This window comes from Triplophysa dalaica, chromosome 4 (genome assembly GCF_015846415.1).
Source record: "Triplophysa dalaica isolate WHDGS20190420 chromosome 4, ASM1584641v1, whole genome shotgun sequence".
In the NCBI taxonomy this organism is placed as follows: domain Eukaryota; kingdom Metazoa; phylum Chordata; class Actinopteri; order Cypriniformes; family Nemacheilidae; genus Triplophysa; species Triplophysa dalaica.
The window spans coordinates 11,022,864-11,039,274 of record NC_079545.1 but is presented as its reverse complement, the minus strand read 5'-3'; the positions used below and the strand labels follow the sequence as shown (position 1 = coordinate 11,039,274).

General features: G+C 36.4%; 1 protein-coding gene and 1 long non-coding RNA gene across 2 annotated transcripts; both read left to right on the top strand.

The window, feature by feature from the left end:
- Nucleotides 1-460: 460 nt before the first annotated feature.
- On the top strand, nt 461-3,222 carry LOC130419951 (uncharacterized). The gene is made up of 3 exons (XR_008906564.1): nt 461-493; nt 1,516-1,562; nt 3,022-3,222. It is a non-coding gene; the product is annotated as an uncharacterized LOC130419951 (long non-coding RNA).
- A 5,510-nt stretch (nt 3,223-8,732) lies between these two features.
- Nucleotides 8,733-11,113, top strand: LOC130419586 (chemerin-like receptor 1). The gene is made up of 2 exons (XM_056746428.1): nt 8,733-8,863; nt 9,193-11,113. The coding sequence occupies exon 2, from the start codon at nt 9,203-9,205 to the stop codon at nt 10,169-10,171; it is 969 nt and encodes a 322-aa protein (XP_056602406.1). The 5' UTR covers nt 8,733-8,863; nt 9,193-9,202; the 3' UTR covers nt 10,172-11,113.
- Nucleotides 11,114-16,411: the final 5,298 nt, after the last annotated feature.

The window sequence follows — 16,411 nt, the reverse complement described above, 5'->3', positions numbered from 1 at the left end:
GTCAGGAGATTTTTTTCGCTCATTTTTGCTCATATTTCTGATCCGAAATACAATTCTCAAAACTACTTATTCAAACTCCACAACATTTCTCAGCAGCGGAAGTTGTAGTGAATGGGAGAGTACCACAAATATTTTTTTCCATTCCCATTTGCTCAAATAGCCAAAAATAGCAACAAAATAGGAAAACATATAGAACTGAATAAAGTCAGCAGAGAGAATGAAATCAAGTTTACAGAAGCTGCATAAGAAACACCCCCACATTAGCATTAACTAGTTTTTTTTCTTGTAATTTGATACAAAGGCAGTATAATACCAAATATAATCTTATAAATGTACCTTAATTTAAAATATATAAATACATATGAAAAACTTTCAAGGATTAACGATGCTGATGACCGTGATAGTATGGGCGTGGTTTAAGAGAGCACACCACGTGCGTTTTCAAACAGCGTGACTAACGGACGGACGACTTCAGAGCTACTTCAACATTCAGGTAAGCAAAGAGACATTTGCTGATTGTATGAAAAATACATTAATAACAATGTTGATAATCTTAGTTTTGCAGCAGTTACTATTGTTTTAATGAGGTTGTGATTGGGTTAACCGTAGGATTGAATTATCTCGAAAACAGCGGCCGTTATTCACAGAGCTGTTAGCTATAGCTATAGGCTAACGTTATTTACAACTAAGGAATACAGTCGAATGTCGTTGATAAATGTTTTTGCTAAGGCGATGTTTTTCCCGAACATTTAGTTCACTCTTTTGATTTATCGAAATGTTTTTCGTTGGAACACTTTCTCGATATTCAAACCAAATCGGCTAAGAGCATCGTCGGTACTGGAGGGCCGCGTTAGAGTTTATAGCTCCAACCTTAATAAAACACACCCAAAAAAGCTAATCTGTGTATTCGGGATTAACGTTATTAACCCAGATAGCAAGACTTGTGTTTGATAAGGGTTGGATCGAGTTAAACTCTGCTAGCGCGGTTCTCCAGTAGCGACGTTGCCTTCACTGGGCTAAGATTAGATGACCGGTGTTATGCTGAAAAATGCACCCCTGCCAGATTATGCACCCCCTCATCCCCACAATGGTTAGGGTGAGGATTAGGTGTTAGGGGAGGGGTTAGGATGAGGTGTGGGGAGGGGAGTGGTTAGAATTAGCCAATCAGACAGCGTGTGTTTGAAGGGGGTGCTTAATCTGGCAGGGGTGCATTTTTCGGCACAACACCGGATGAACAAGCCGCGCAATTTTACCCAAAGCGTTAAAGTTAGTTTGACGTTTGATATTCATTAGACATTTAGGCATTTGCGCGTATTATGTTTTCATATACGGTACTGAATCCATATTTTTATGTTTAATATGATGTACTTAAATTAATTTAACTCTGCCACCGTTTCAGATAAAGTTATCAAACCAACTGTCAAATTATCAGAATATTATTCACTATAACTCATCAGGCTTAATTAATTAATTAAAATTAATTAATTTGTCTGTCTTTACTCATTTCTTTGACAGTGGTAATTTTACAAAATATATCCCTCATGGAGTCTGACCGGGACTGGGTATGACCATTTTGTTCCCCCCTTTTAGTTTTTTTTTATTTAAATTATTTTTTATATTTAAATTCAATTATTTTCAATATTTGCCATGTTAAAAATGACTTTAAGATATTATTTTGCGCAAGGTAGAAAATTGAAACTCTTGTAAATAAATAATATTTTTAACGATACAATAGCAAGACTATTTTGATGCAGTAATGCTCAGTGTTTGAATATTAGTAGTAAATACAAATGAAGAGTTTGGTTTTCAATTTTCAAAAATCATGTTTTTTTTATTATGTTTCATTGTGTTAGTTAGCTGTATTTTTTTAGTTAGTATGTCTTAAATCAAAACAAACAAACTGCAGTTTGATTGATATCACTCAATTGGAATAAACAATACATTTTTTTGAACATAACTTTATTTTGGAATTATTGTTATCTCATTTTGGAGCATACTCTTCAAATACTAACTTAAAGGAACACCTGTCCATAACTCTGACTAATCATTAGTTCATAATACTTAAACAATAAAAAAAAATATTCGCTCCTTTTTTTTATAAGATCTTCTGCATGAGCAACTACAGTGTTCCAGTTATTTTATACTAAATCTCGCCTCACTTAAAGGGGAAGTTCACCCAAAATTATACTTTGTGTGATTTTTTTTTTTTTACTCACCCACATGACATTAAACATGTTTATACAACTTCCGGCATCTTTGGACTACAAATAAAGATATTTAGGTGACATCCGAGAAATTTCCAGGCCTCCTCATAGACATCATGGTGTCAGTTTTGCTAAGGTCCAGAAAAGTACTACAGACATCGTCAAATTGGTCCACCCGTGCATTGTGGCTCAGTTGAAATTTTTTGAAGCGACGAGAATGCTTTATGTGCGAACAACACACCAAAATACAGATTTAATCGATACATTCTCCTCTGTCTTTTCAGTGTATTCACAAGAGCACTTCTTCATCTTCTTCTTCTTGGATGAGAGCACTTTGACGCATGCGTATTAGGTTTGTGTGCCGAACAACGCATGGGGATTGCCCCTATTGGGCATTCTTACTCATAACACGGAAACGCAACTCTGTGTTTCTTCATGCAGAAGAAGTGCTCTTGTGAACACGTGGCATACACTGACATTCGTCAGACACTGACACAAAACGCTAGTTTGGTTTGTTTTTCAAACATAAAGCATTCTTGTCGCTTCAAAAAAATTCAACTGAGCCACTATGCACGGGTGGACCAATTTAACAATGTATTTAGTACTTTGCTGGACTTTGGCCAAAACTGACACCATGATGTCTATGAGGAGGCCTGGAAGTCTCTCTGATGTCACCTAAATATCTTCATTTGTGCTCCAAAGAAGCCGGAAGTTCTCTAAACCTGTTTAACGTCATCTGGGTGAGTAAAAAAAAATCACACAAAATTGATTTGTGGGTGAACTTCCACTTACAATACTGTTGTTTTTGTCGTTCCAGTATCTCCCGACATTCTCTGAAGCTTAGGTCCACTAAGATGTCCCGTTGATTGAAGCTGACATGGAGTCACAGTGACATCCTTAAAAACTGTTGTCATGTATAATACATCCCTGCATCTTAAAATATTTCTCTGCATCTTTAAATATTTGTATTTTTATTTTTTGTCTATGTTTTAGATTTAAGTGTTTAAGCTGTTTTCATGAAAAAATATTGCCATGTCTACCTTTTTTTATGAATGTTCTAAATATTTTGAATAATTTCAATCCATTTAAAAATCTTAAAGTTCTTAATTTTGTTTTGTTTTGATTGTTTTTCATGTTTTATATTGATGTGAACTGGAAATACTGTTTGATCTGCAAGTTAATTATATTATAAACTGAATATAACTAAAATATAAAGTATACATTTAATTGATTCTTTGTACATGTCATTGATTTTGTATCCATACTATCTATACATTTGACCCATACAATGTATTGTTTGCTGTTGCTACAAAGAACCGGAATAGTATTTTTAGTTTCCTAATGTTTTATATAACGTTCTTAGAACATTTTTATAACAAGAGACTGGAACGTTCTTAAAAGATTTTAATAACTTTCTTATAACCAAACAATAACGTTAATACAATGTTTTAAAACTGGTAGTTTTGAACGTTCCAACAATGTGTAAACATATTGTTTTTATAATTAACTGTGAACGGTAGGAAAACGTTCTTAGAACATTAATATGATGGCAAATGGAACGTTTGAATAACGTTTTTACAACCAAACAATAACGTTAATACAATGTTTATAAAACTGGACGTTTTGAATGTTCAAACATAAACGTTTTTAAAACTTTATGTGAACGTTAGGAAAACGTTCTTAGAATATTAATATAATGGCAAATGGAACGTTTTAATAACATTTTAAAAAACGTTCTTGTAACATTACTATAATGGAAAATGGAACGTTTTAAAAACGTTCTTAGAACATTTTTATAATGGCAAATGGAATGTTTTTATAACGTGTTTAAAAACGTTCTTAGAACATTAATATAACAACAAATAGAACCGTTCTAAAAACGTTTTTGAATAACGTTCTTATAACCAAACAATAACGTTAATACAACGTCTAAAAAACTGGACGTTTTGAACGTTCTAAGAACGTTAGAACATAAACGTTTTTAAAACTTAATTGAAACGTTACAGGACCGTTTTTATAACGTAAAATTGTTAGCTGGGCCTCTCTCGCGTCCTCCGTTCAAGCACTCGAAGACCAGTTTTTGTGTTTGTGGATAAGCTTCCTAAAACAATGGAATGGACTCTCTTTTTTTTACAACGATATGATTTCGCACCTGGACGATATCCAATTATTTACCGACGCAGCCTTATCCGTCGGTTTCGGAGGGTATTACCAAGGTTGCTGGTTCGCATCCACATGGTCTCCTCAGCTATTAAATCTCCCCCAGTCTTCCTCAGCCTAGGTGCTGTACGAGCTATACCCATTCGTCATCACAGCCTTTCTGTGGGAAAAAGAATGGTCAACCAACAGTATCTCAGTCTACTGCGACAACAAAGCACCTGTGCAATGTATCAACAAAGGCCGTTCCCACTCCCCCACACTAACGCCTTTGATAAGAAGACTCACTTGGATATCAGCGTGCAACCAATTTATCTTAACCGCAAAACACATTCCCGGGTCAAAAAACCAAATAGATGACTCTCTCTCCGCTTCGCTTTTCAGAAGTTCAGGCAGCTGGCACCAGAAGTGGACCAACACCCCACCCTAGTACCTCCCTATTCGGAACTAATATTCCTCTAGACCACCCACTGAAGCCCCTCCTTGACATCTCTCTCAGCCACATCATCCTCTCAGTCTCCCCCATAACCCTACAATCTTACCTCACAGCTTGGAAATGCTTCAATTCAATTTGACACTGCTGCAGCAGTACCACCCCAGCAGGGGCTTCCATCTGTGTTTTCCACCGCTGCAGCAGTGTCTCCCCAGCAGGGGCCTCCATCCGCACGGCCCACGGCCACAGCAGTATCCATACCCCACAGCCCACGGCCACAGCAGTATCGATACCCCACAGATGCCCACAGAAACCAACCCTAGCCGGGACTCTACTCCAAATGAAGGCCAGCAACTCACCAGCCACAAGCTCTGCTATATTTGGGGGGTAATAACACCCAGCCTTGGCTGCTGTCCTGCGCTAGTTGCATATTTTGGGGGGGAAGCGCTCGGGGCTCGGGCAAACACAGAGATCGGAGCCCTTTCCCCGGACAGCACGCTAAATACGCATACTAGATTCCCTGCTTATCTAAACTGCCACCCATTTAATTATTTGCTAAGGTAAACTCGTGAAATAATGTTTTATTAACAAAGTTCGGGAGGAGCATGTGCAAATAATTATGCAGCTGCCCGGCATTAGCAATCATGCAGCTGCACGGCATTAGCAATCACGCCACCTATCCTACCAAACCAGAGCAAGCTCTATAAATAGTTAAATCGCCTTACCTCCTACACTCAACACTACTTGGCCACCCATTTAATTATTTGCTAAGGTGAACTTCTGAACTCATATAAGTGTTTGAAGTTTAATTTACTCATTAGTGCTCTGTAATTAAAACTGTTATGCAAGTGCACTTGGTGTACATGTGTGTATTTTTATTTTGTTTTCTTAGAAACCGAGAAAGCTGACGTTCCAGTAAAGCTGGTGAAAGCAGATCTGTGAAGGGCTGAGTGATGCTGACTTCACAAAAGGCCCTAAAGCAGTTATATTGTGACGCTGAGTCTTGGCTATCATCTCAGCCAGCTGCAGTAAAGAATGTGCAGAGCTGCGATACAGAGAGCTCAGCCTTGCCAAAGCATCACAACTTTATTAGTAGAAAATCACTACAAAAGAAAGAATGCACAGAAGGACTTCTTTTTTCAAAAACAACCAGATTCATCTTCACTAACATGCTAGTCACGACTAGCCTTTTGTTTTGACATTGTCATAGGAAGCCATCGATTCGTGCCTTTGGATTTCTGACATCCCAATGTCGACTTCAATCTGGAAACAAGCAGTGCCGTTAACAGATGATGATCACAGAAGACAAGATTTAAACACTCCAGGAAACAGAAGGTTTCCATTTGATCCATGTAATACATCTCCATAAAATGGAAGGAAGGAGTCAGGAAACGGCAAAACTTTAACAAGTTTTAATATAAATAATAACAGCCGGCGGCCCCTCCCGGACGACCGCCGGCGAACAAAACATAAATACAAAACACAAGAACATAATTATACACTTAACATAAGTTCGGGCCCGGTCCTCTCTCTTCGACGGTCCGGTCGCTCGTTCGTTTTAAATGCTCCCAATCTCCTACGTGATTCGAGCCCGGTGTGTGCACAGCTGGCGCTAATTCACAATTACTCACCGGACTCGAACCACGTTCTCGCCCCGCCTACTCTACTACAATCCATATTCATCAGAGCGATCTAGGAGGCTGCTTAGACACAAACAACAACAGACATATAATATATAATAGCAGCATTTGCTACAGTCGCTAAACAACATCTATTCTCTATAACCGTCCTGGGAACGAGCTCAGTGATTGGACAAACAAGACCAAATCTTCAACCAGTGCTCAATAGAACTAAAAGGGTATCTGACGCCACAACGTACCAAGTTTGATTGTATTACCTGTATGTATACAAGGGCCTGCTACGTTCTGTATAAAAGAATGTATCAGAGATGGAGTCAGATATGTATTGCTCAGACATCTTCAGATGAACTCTGAATGTCTCTCTTTGACTTGTTTGAACAAATTTGAAACTTGGCTTCTTGGTCTTCGTGATGTCTCTCAATATTTGATGATGAATTTCGCCATAACACATTCTTGAAAAAAATAAGACAGATTTGAATTGTTAAAGAAAAAAAAGCTTTTCTCTTTGTAAGATTTCTTAACTCTCTGGTATTAAAAGAAATTATAGACAGAGACATGAGAAGAAAAAGAAAGAATAAAGTCTAATAGTGTTGTCTGATACAAAAGTAGATTAATCCGGTGATTTGTATTCACACGCATTGTGCTGTGCGATTGACGTCATTTGCGCTCGTCTGGGAAACCGGTTACTAACCGGTACGTCCGGTTAGTATTAAACCGTTGAGTATTCCATTTATGAAGATACTTCCATTCTAAAATTCATACGCTAACGTTACATGGTTGACTGCAGTTCGTGGTATATAAATTGGGAAATAATTTTCTCATCTGCAATACATCTCAGAGATTTCTGCTGTCTAAGATGTCTGTAAGATGTTTATGATTTAAAATTGGATGTAAAGCTGCTCTTTAAAGATGTTTAGCAGATGTTTTTACACAGCAGATCTTCAGATTTTTAGCAGAAGTAAAAAAAAATCTTGTGTAAAAACAGTCTCTGGGTCAATGACAAATAAGAAAATGTCAGGTGGTGCGACCATATATTAATTTAAAATAATATACATTTAATGTATTTAGCACTGAGTATTTTTCCCCTCATATATAAGAAATTTAACATAAAATCATGCCAAAATATTTTATTAAGAATTTTATTGAGAAAATTAACATTTATTTCTCAGTTTTGTTCTCTGTTTGTATGTTCGGACGGTCGCACCACCTGACATTTTTGGTCTTTCAAACACCAAAACTCAAAAAATTGAATTTCAATAAAATGAAAAGGGTTTCTTATAAAGGACATATTGTAGATCCATTTGATATATGACATGTATTTATTCAAATTCTTTTTAGGAAAATAATGAATTTGGACACAAAAAATACATGTCACGTCATTGACCCCTTTATATTTTCCCAGCTGCCGGAGACTTTCGTTTTTTTTTTAGAGTGTGTGACAAACGTTAAGCTGTGTATAAAGGCTCCTGGAATGTTCCCACATAATTATATCTTTTGTTCAGCACATAGTTTGCCGTTAAAAACGTGTAAAATCAACATTCAAGTATGTTTGTCAATTTTTCTGGTATAGAGTTTCAGTTATTGCATAATTTAGCATCTGACGTTGTTGCTCAGGCACCTCATTGTATGATATACTTTTTCAACCCTCCTGTTACACTTAAATCTGATAACACTTTTTCCCCACATGGGGCAATTTGACCCCAACAATTTAAACCTCCAGAATATGATTTTTTTTAACACAAGGTTTGTGTAAGGTAATTTATATCTTTGTTGAGTTCATAAATATATCTTTAAATAAACTCACTATGTTTTTCCGTCCCCCACGGCAAGAGAAATATAAAAGTTCTCACAAGAATTTTGTTTTTCCCTCACCCATGGCATGAGAAATTAGGATACCCCTACCCCCATGTCATGTGAAGAATCACTGGTTCTCACAATATAACAGGTATGGTTATGTTAGATTCTTGAATATTATAAAGAAAATATGAAATCATAGGGAATATTATAACATTATAGCATGTAATAATGATCTCAATATCACCTAAAAAACAAATGGGTGTGAAATTTCTTATGTCTTATACAGCTTAATGAGCTTGGGGTCAAATTGACCACAAGGAACACTGATGCTACAAAGTGTGTATAAGGCATTGAAATAAATCACATCATGTTAATGTTGTGTTCACCGAGTTGTCCTCATAAAAATTAGGGAATGGTGTCAAATTAATCCCTAGGATAATAGTGGGTTAACAGCCTCGATTTCTCCTCTGAAACCACACCCAGAGTAGAACTGCTGTATGCATTCCAATGTCTCCCTCATGCAAAGATCTTTTGTGAACAGCAGACCACAGTATCACACTCTGCAGTTTCTCAACGTTCATTCTCTTTTATCAGAGCTCTCTTTTATTGATTCTTTTGTTTCAATGCCAAAGGTAAGAGCTTTTACGCAGAAAATATTCAGAATGCAATTGGATTAAGAAAATGTATTAAATTTTGCAGATGTACTGTGTTCTCTGTAATCTGTACTTTTATTATAATGTTCATGCATGTCATATGCAGTTACATATCTTTTTTTTGCCTTGGGTGGTATCAGGATGAATGTAGTTTGCTATTTACTAGCATGTACAGTTCAGAGTTTGTAAAGGCTCATAGACTGTTCTTTTGTGTGTGTTTTTATCCATTACCGTGTTATGAAAACACTGCACAAATTCCCTGGATCCTCAGTGTTTCAGTGTCTCATTGTGTGTTTGTTTTCCCTCAGGCTGTACAAGATGTCGACCACCCCAGACTATGAAGAATTGTTTTCTGAGCGTAATGAAAATCAAACTGAGAAAGAGCCTTACCAATATCAGATCAGGATGATGTACCTTGTTACATACGGAATCGTCCTTGTCCTGGGTCTGTCCCTCAACTTCATCCTTGTGTTCGTTGGATGGCAGAGGTACAAGAGTTACAAGAAAATTGCCATTTGGGTTTTGGCTTTGGCTGCAACACACTTAATATTCTGTGGAGCTTTAGTGTTTCAATTGCTCTATGCTTATTATGACTTCGAATGGTACTATGGAACTGTGACTTGCAAGCTGTCGTCCTACATCACCTACGGTAGCATGTATTCCACAGCGACCATCCTGAGTCTTTGGAGCTTTAACTCTGCTTTTTCCAAAAGTGCATGCATAAAAAGGTCCAAGAACTGCAACATTTTTCTGATTTTATTCTCTTGGACTTTAGCGGCTGTCCTTGCGATGCCATCGCTGTTTTCCAGAGAGATTCAGCTGGTTCGGTGTGTTGACGATTATGACTTTTATTTTAAAACATCTCCAGGTGCCATTAAAAAGCTGAAGGCTGTCGTTGTGTCGCGACTTCTGTTCGGGCTTGTCATACCTGCTTTTGTAATGTTTGTCAGTTGCTGTGTGGCGACCAAATCCTTTCACAATACATGTGTACCATGTAAGAAGCAGACACAGATTATTTGTGCTGTCAAGGTCGTATACTTTGTGTGCTGGGGCCCGCAAATTTTTTTAACCCTGCTTCAAGCTACGACAAATAATCTATACCCGAATGCATTTAAATATGGACTTCCTACAGCAACGGCACTTGCTACAACACACTGCTTCACGTGTCCTCTCATCTACATTTTAGGAGAATGTAGTGTTAAAATGCACTGGATGACGCATGACCCTGATGGTATTGAAAATACAGCAGATCATAGACTCCATTTGTTAAATAAGAGCAGTGCATAAATACACTGTGGGTGGTTGACAATTATAAAACGGTCAGTTCTGGTCCTTGATGCTGATTGGCTGTGTCGAGTTCTAAGCCGTTATGAATACCCCTATTTGTAACAGCTAACTCCATTACATAGCCTAAATATCACTTTGTTTACATTATTTTATGAAACCTTGCTACGTATATGGAATAACAGTTTTATAAAAGCAATACACTCCACAAAGCATTGTGTTACAGTAAATTTTATAAAAGCAAAGGGCGTCCATATTTAAATGCTTTCGGGCAAATATGGTTTATCCTGTCCTTTGTACACGTGTCCTATGGTGTGACATAAAAAATATTCATATAATTTAAAATATTATAGTGTGTTTTCAAATGTTTTGTTGTCACACCATAGGATAGGTATATTTTTCAACTATCCTTGTAAATAGTTGTAGTAGCTCAAAAAACACGTTATATGACCTTAAATATATTATGCATATTTTTCAATGCTTGAAACACTCATATACAATCAGGTGAAACACACCTGGCTCCTTTGACAAAATGGAAGTTACTTTGAAAAAATGTAAATATATATATGTAATCTGTGTATGTTGTTCTTATTTTATATTAAACATCAATATTTATCCATTATAGACAAAAAATATTTTCTACCTGAGTTGCATTACACAGTTCAGTGAATTAAAATATTTTTTACCTTTTTTATTTTGATGACTTTCAATGTGTGTGTAATTTTAGGTCTGTGTATGATGATGTGCATATTCTTTTATTCAATTTATTTTCAAGATAATGAATCTGAAAGGGTTCCCCTGTCTTGGAAAGAGATCAATCCAACTATGACTTATACATTCCAAAGATCCAATGTTTAGAGTTCAGTTTATGGAAGTATTTCAATGTCTTTGAAACAAAAGAATGTTAGTTTACCACTAATCAAAAATAAATCTGTTGCATTACCAGTGGTTGCATTTTTAGAGTCTGAAATTCAATATGGTTTTAAAGTTAAGCTGTGAATATTTCAAATTGAAACATTTCATAAATTTCACCGTTTAAAAATTCACCTTTTTAATTTTATTAAAAAAATTCAACATGTTTTAAAATACAACCTTTAATATTCAACAGACAATTTTCAGTCCATACTATTTTGGTTAAAAAGTTGCTTCCACAGATTCAGTGGTTCAAATTCGGCTTGGAATTCAAAGTTTCACATCAGGGAATCTCAGGAGAAGCAATACGAGCCGAATCCATAGGTGCATGATCTCTTTCTGCTGCCAGACCGCTTCACCAGCAGGTGGTGCAAGTCGGTTCTGGAGAAGACCACAGCAAGAAATGCAGATTCTTTTTATATGCTGGCAGCACATTCCACTCATATACTCAATTAAGTGAATTTATTTGTTCTCATAGTTCTCTTCTTATGCATCATCAAGAAAACCTTTATTGACACTTGTACTGGCAGCTTAGCTGACCACTCAGCCCTGGAACGGACATGCAGCATGGGGACAGTTCCAGATTTCCTGGAATCAGTGGATAGTCAGTCACACATTTATACATTTTATTTAACTATTTAAATATCCTACCTGGGACCCGTTTCAGAAAGGAGGTTTTGTGAAAACAGAGAGTATATTAATCCCTGAAATGAGGGAAACTCTGGGTTTGCTATTTTAGAATGTGAGGTCAAACCCGAGAAAGCGAGTAACTCAAGCCCGTTTCTAAAAGAGCGGAAACTTGTACTCAGAGTCAGTAACCATAGTAACTTACTTTGTGAACATAACATGGTCGGGAGAAAGTTTTCTTTGACATACACAGTTTCTATAAATCTCCTCCCCGTTTTTACAGTGCAAAGTTGTACGTCATTCATTTATTCATTAATACAGTCATTCATGGCACACATTTTGATCACACAGACCCCAACTAGGTGATTAAAATGCCATTTGTGCTTTAACAGAGGATCCTTTATGTGAAGAGGCTGCATTAATTCATAGGGATGTTCTTTAATTTCAGAAGAGCAATTTAGGTCCTGAGTGGATTTTTTTCCTGTGCATTTTTATTAAAACTGTACCATTTCTCTGTACAGTGAATTAGATCAATCAAAACACATCAATCCATTCTTACATCAACAACATCAGCCATCCTGGCAGTGTATTACATCAGAGCATATTTTTTCCTTTACATTTTCTCACAAATGGAAGTTTTCTATGAAGGATACGAAATGGCTTAAAAAATGTATAAATAGAGTGCATGAATAATTTTCGATAAAGGTAGGCTTTACATGCAGCCATTCCAACCATGTTGCATTTTTGGTGCAGTTGCCATGGTGAATCGTCATATTAGAGCTCCATTTATCATGGTTTGTCGTAGTTGTCGTGCACGCGCTTAACTCAATGTAAGCCTACCCAGAGTTGATAGAACTTATGTTGGGCCCATGTAACCGGAACGCTCCGCACCGCTCTAAGCAGGCCTCGAACCGGGTCGGTCCGGTATGGGAGTTGGGCGCTCTAGCGAGGAGGCTAAAGAACGCAGTCTCTAGCATCTGTCGCTAGAGCGTCCTTGAGGCCGGGAAGTGAGGTTTACATACTGCACAGCACTTCACTAGCTTGACTCCGTTACCCACACTTAAAGATAATCAGGTCAATTTCTATCCCTTCTGAGAGTTCCTAGGTAAAGTCCTGATGATCTTAAACAGCTCTAAAGATTATCTTATCATAATTTCCAGTGGGGTGATGTGTGTTAAGAGTGAATGAACCAGATCTGAAGAACATCGGAGCCAGCCCGATCGCAAATTCTTAAATATTCAACATGTTGAATGATTATGATCGGAAATTCAGATGTGTTGGGGAAACCCTGAGGACAAATGCTCGAGAGCTCTTTTAATTGTCACGTTGAACAAAACAATACCCCATTAGAAAGCCAACTGACAGAGGTAATACAACCGTAGTTATCACCTCAACAAACTAGCATTACAAATGCATTACAAACACTATTATCGCAATTACGAATCAGAAATGTGTAAGTGAATTCATTATGAATAGGCAGATTACTGACAGAAGACATTAATGTTAAATAAATTGGGGCCATATCATTTTTAGATTACCTAAATTTGTTTTGATATTTCCAAGTTCTGTTTTTTTCCTTTTTTACTATACAATAGTGGAATATTTGTCCACATAAATTAATGTAGTATACTATAGTATTTACTAACTGCAGTAAAATTCTTCCTATATTGTTTTTTTTACTTTACTATAGTATACAGTGTTTATCAATTTACTACAAGGGCACTTCAATTTTCAATAGCAAGTACTATAGCACACTACAGTATTTTTTGTCTAAATGTTCGATTTAACAGGACATTTTATTTTATTAAGAATGAGAGCAATTTTCAGATCTGTGACATGATCCACTTCCATGGTAGGAAAAATATATTATTTTTTTTGTTCTGTTCTGGGGACCTTTGACTACCATTGAATTGTTCCTATTATGGCAGTCAATGATGTCACAGAATTGGAAATTGCTAACATTCTTACAAATATCTTTCTAATTTATACAGGTATGACATGAGGGTGAGCAAATGATAACAACATTTTCATTTTTGGGTGAACTATCACTTAAATGTTAAGATTTTTGCATTTAATTGATTTGTTTGCTGTGGTTCTGTGTTCAATTAAAGTTTTATCAAAAACATCAAATATAAGAATTTTTCTCGTAACAAAAAATGCCTAAAAATAAGTATTTTTTGAAAAACATTATACAAAATGCTTAATAATACCGAAACTATTCACAATTGATAATTGGGCTAAAATATAAGGTGATACTAAGTAAAGAGCCATTTTGGAGCCATAAGAGCCGGCTCTTCTATGGGAAGAGAGCCGGACTTCCCATCACTAGTCCCCATGGACTCAGTGGGGTGCGCCATCGATTATTATCACAGACAAAAAAGCACAAACACGAAGCTCTGTCTAATGCACATATTTTTATTATCCTACATATGTGTCACACTGTTTTTTTTTTCAAGTTACTTGGCCGGTCTGGCAAGTAAAATTCTCTGTCACTTGTCCATACAAACATTCACTTGTCTCGGAAAAGCGTTAATGTTGAGCCCTGTCATATCTCTCTCAAGTGGCCAAGACCGCAAGTGGGGGTATTTGGAAACAGCCCAAATACCCCCGGTTGTGGTCTTAGCCACTTGAGAGCGTGTGCACGCGACAAAAAGGAAGAGTGCAAGTGTTTCCAATGTCTTAAAAATGCCAAAGGGCACTGCACACTAAACCCACACTAGCTTAAATACCGCTTCGAAGCAGTATTGAGGCTAAGCGTATCCCATCATGCATCATGTTCTGGATATGAATCATCAGACTTTTTGCCTGGGTCTTGCGAGATGTTGCGGAATGCTTTCCAGTGTGTTATACTACTACTTTATAAGGTTATATCTTTATTTTATCTATGTTTGGCTAACATGTGGTTTTCTTTAGTTTTTTTGGGTACAGCTGCTTTGATACAATACAAATAATGTGCAATAAAAATAAATCTGATTTGACTATATAATTAGATATTACATATCATTTCGTAGTTAAATGTAGTGTAACATATTTTATTGGTGAAAACTCCAGAGTTATGTTTTTTGTAAAACTACTTTTTATCTCATAATTAGAAACACCACATTAATTAACATCATATTTTTGCACTTGCTAAGTGTGTCGCATCGTGTTAGAAATACTACATGTTCACTTGGGATCTTCTCGCCTACTAGAACACTTGGGCCAAAGACAGGAAATACGTCATGAAAGTAGTCAAGTGGTCAATTGCAAAGACCACAAATGGGTTTTTTTGGGCTCAGCCTCGGTCTGATTTTTTAAAATAGTTTCTTTAGAATTGGGCAGATCATCCATGCATGTTCTGTGGTTAAGTTTCCTGTTTTTAGGCTGCCATGAAGCTATACATTTTATTCAAGTGATGACAGTTTATAATAGCCAATCTGTGTGTTTTCCTGCTTAAAGGAGACAACTTTAAAAAATGACTTATATTTTTAATTTGATAATTTGTTATAATGTACAGACTACTGAGGAGTAAGAAATGTCAAGGTCTGTGCCCTAAGGTCTCTATCTGAGTATATTCACAACCTATATTACCACTCTCATAGCAAGAGCTTTAAGTTTCTGCACAAAATTAACCTTAAAAATTAATTAATTAAATTAATTTGTGATTTCATATGTGTGTTAAGATTCAATTTTATTCACAATTGGAGTAATTCTCTGTTCAACTATGTATAAGCACAGTATAACGATTATAAAACTGAACGCAGCACTGTACAACACAATCTGATATTTTATAGTACATGACATAAATAATCAAATACTTCTAGACAATATAGAGGATTTAAAGTAGATATTTATTGAAAGAGATGAATAAACTTTATGTTTTAGCTAAACATTATGTTATTATCTTTATGTGTTATTGTCTTTATCAATTTAGCAGGTTGTCCGTTTTAAACAACAATCAAAAGCTTTAGTCACATTCACAAACATCAGCGTCCGTTCCACGCGACAAATCGATCGAAAATCAGTAAAATATGTGTTAACACTCACATCTGTAAGGTATAAACTTTAAAGTAAAGAAAGAATATTAATAAACCACAATAGCAAAATCGGGCAGTGACGAAAAAAGATATGACCGTTAACGTATCAGACGCGCGCAAATAAATAGAATAGCAGTGTCGTTGCGGTATCGAATTATACTCTGTTTAATACTCTGCTTAAAGCTGTCAGAATTCTACATTCGTCTTGAAATGATAACAGATCTTACTCTGATCATGCAGTTTCCACAACATCATCAATATAAATGACCAGATTCATTAATCAAATGACTAGTGTCCATGTTCTCTGAAGACGAGTACGTCACGTCGCTACAACATTCTCCATTGGATTGATACACGACTTTATTTGAGGACGTGGCTAGGACGTATGCAACATTTTTAAGAAACGTAACGTTGCAAAGGCGTCCTCAGAACGTGTTCACAAAACTTCACGGTGACCAAATGAAGACGAACTGGCGACGTCGTCAGAACTGACTGTGGTAATATGTTCATGCTCCTTTTTTTATATTACAGAGATTTGAAAAGTGGTTTATCCAAACACCTCCGTTCTGAATGGGTAAATATTCATGGTGGGATTTATTAAGTGCATTCCAATGTTCCAAGTTGAGTTTGTTTTAAAGCCTATCTGTTAGGTTTGGATCTATTAAAGGGGTCATTTGACTCGGCTAAA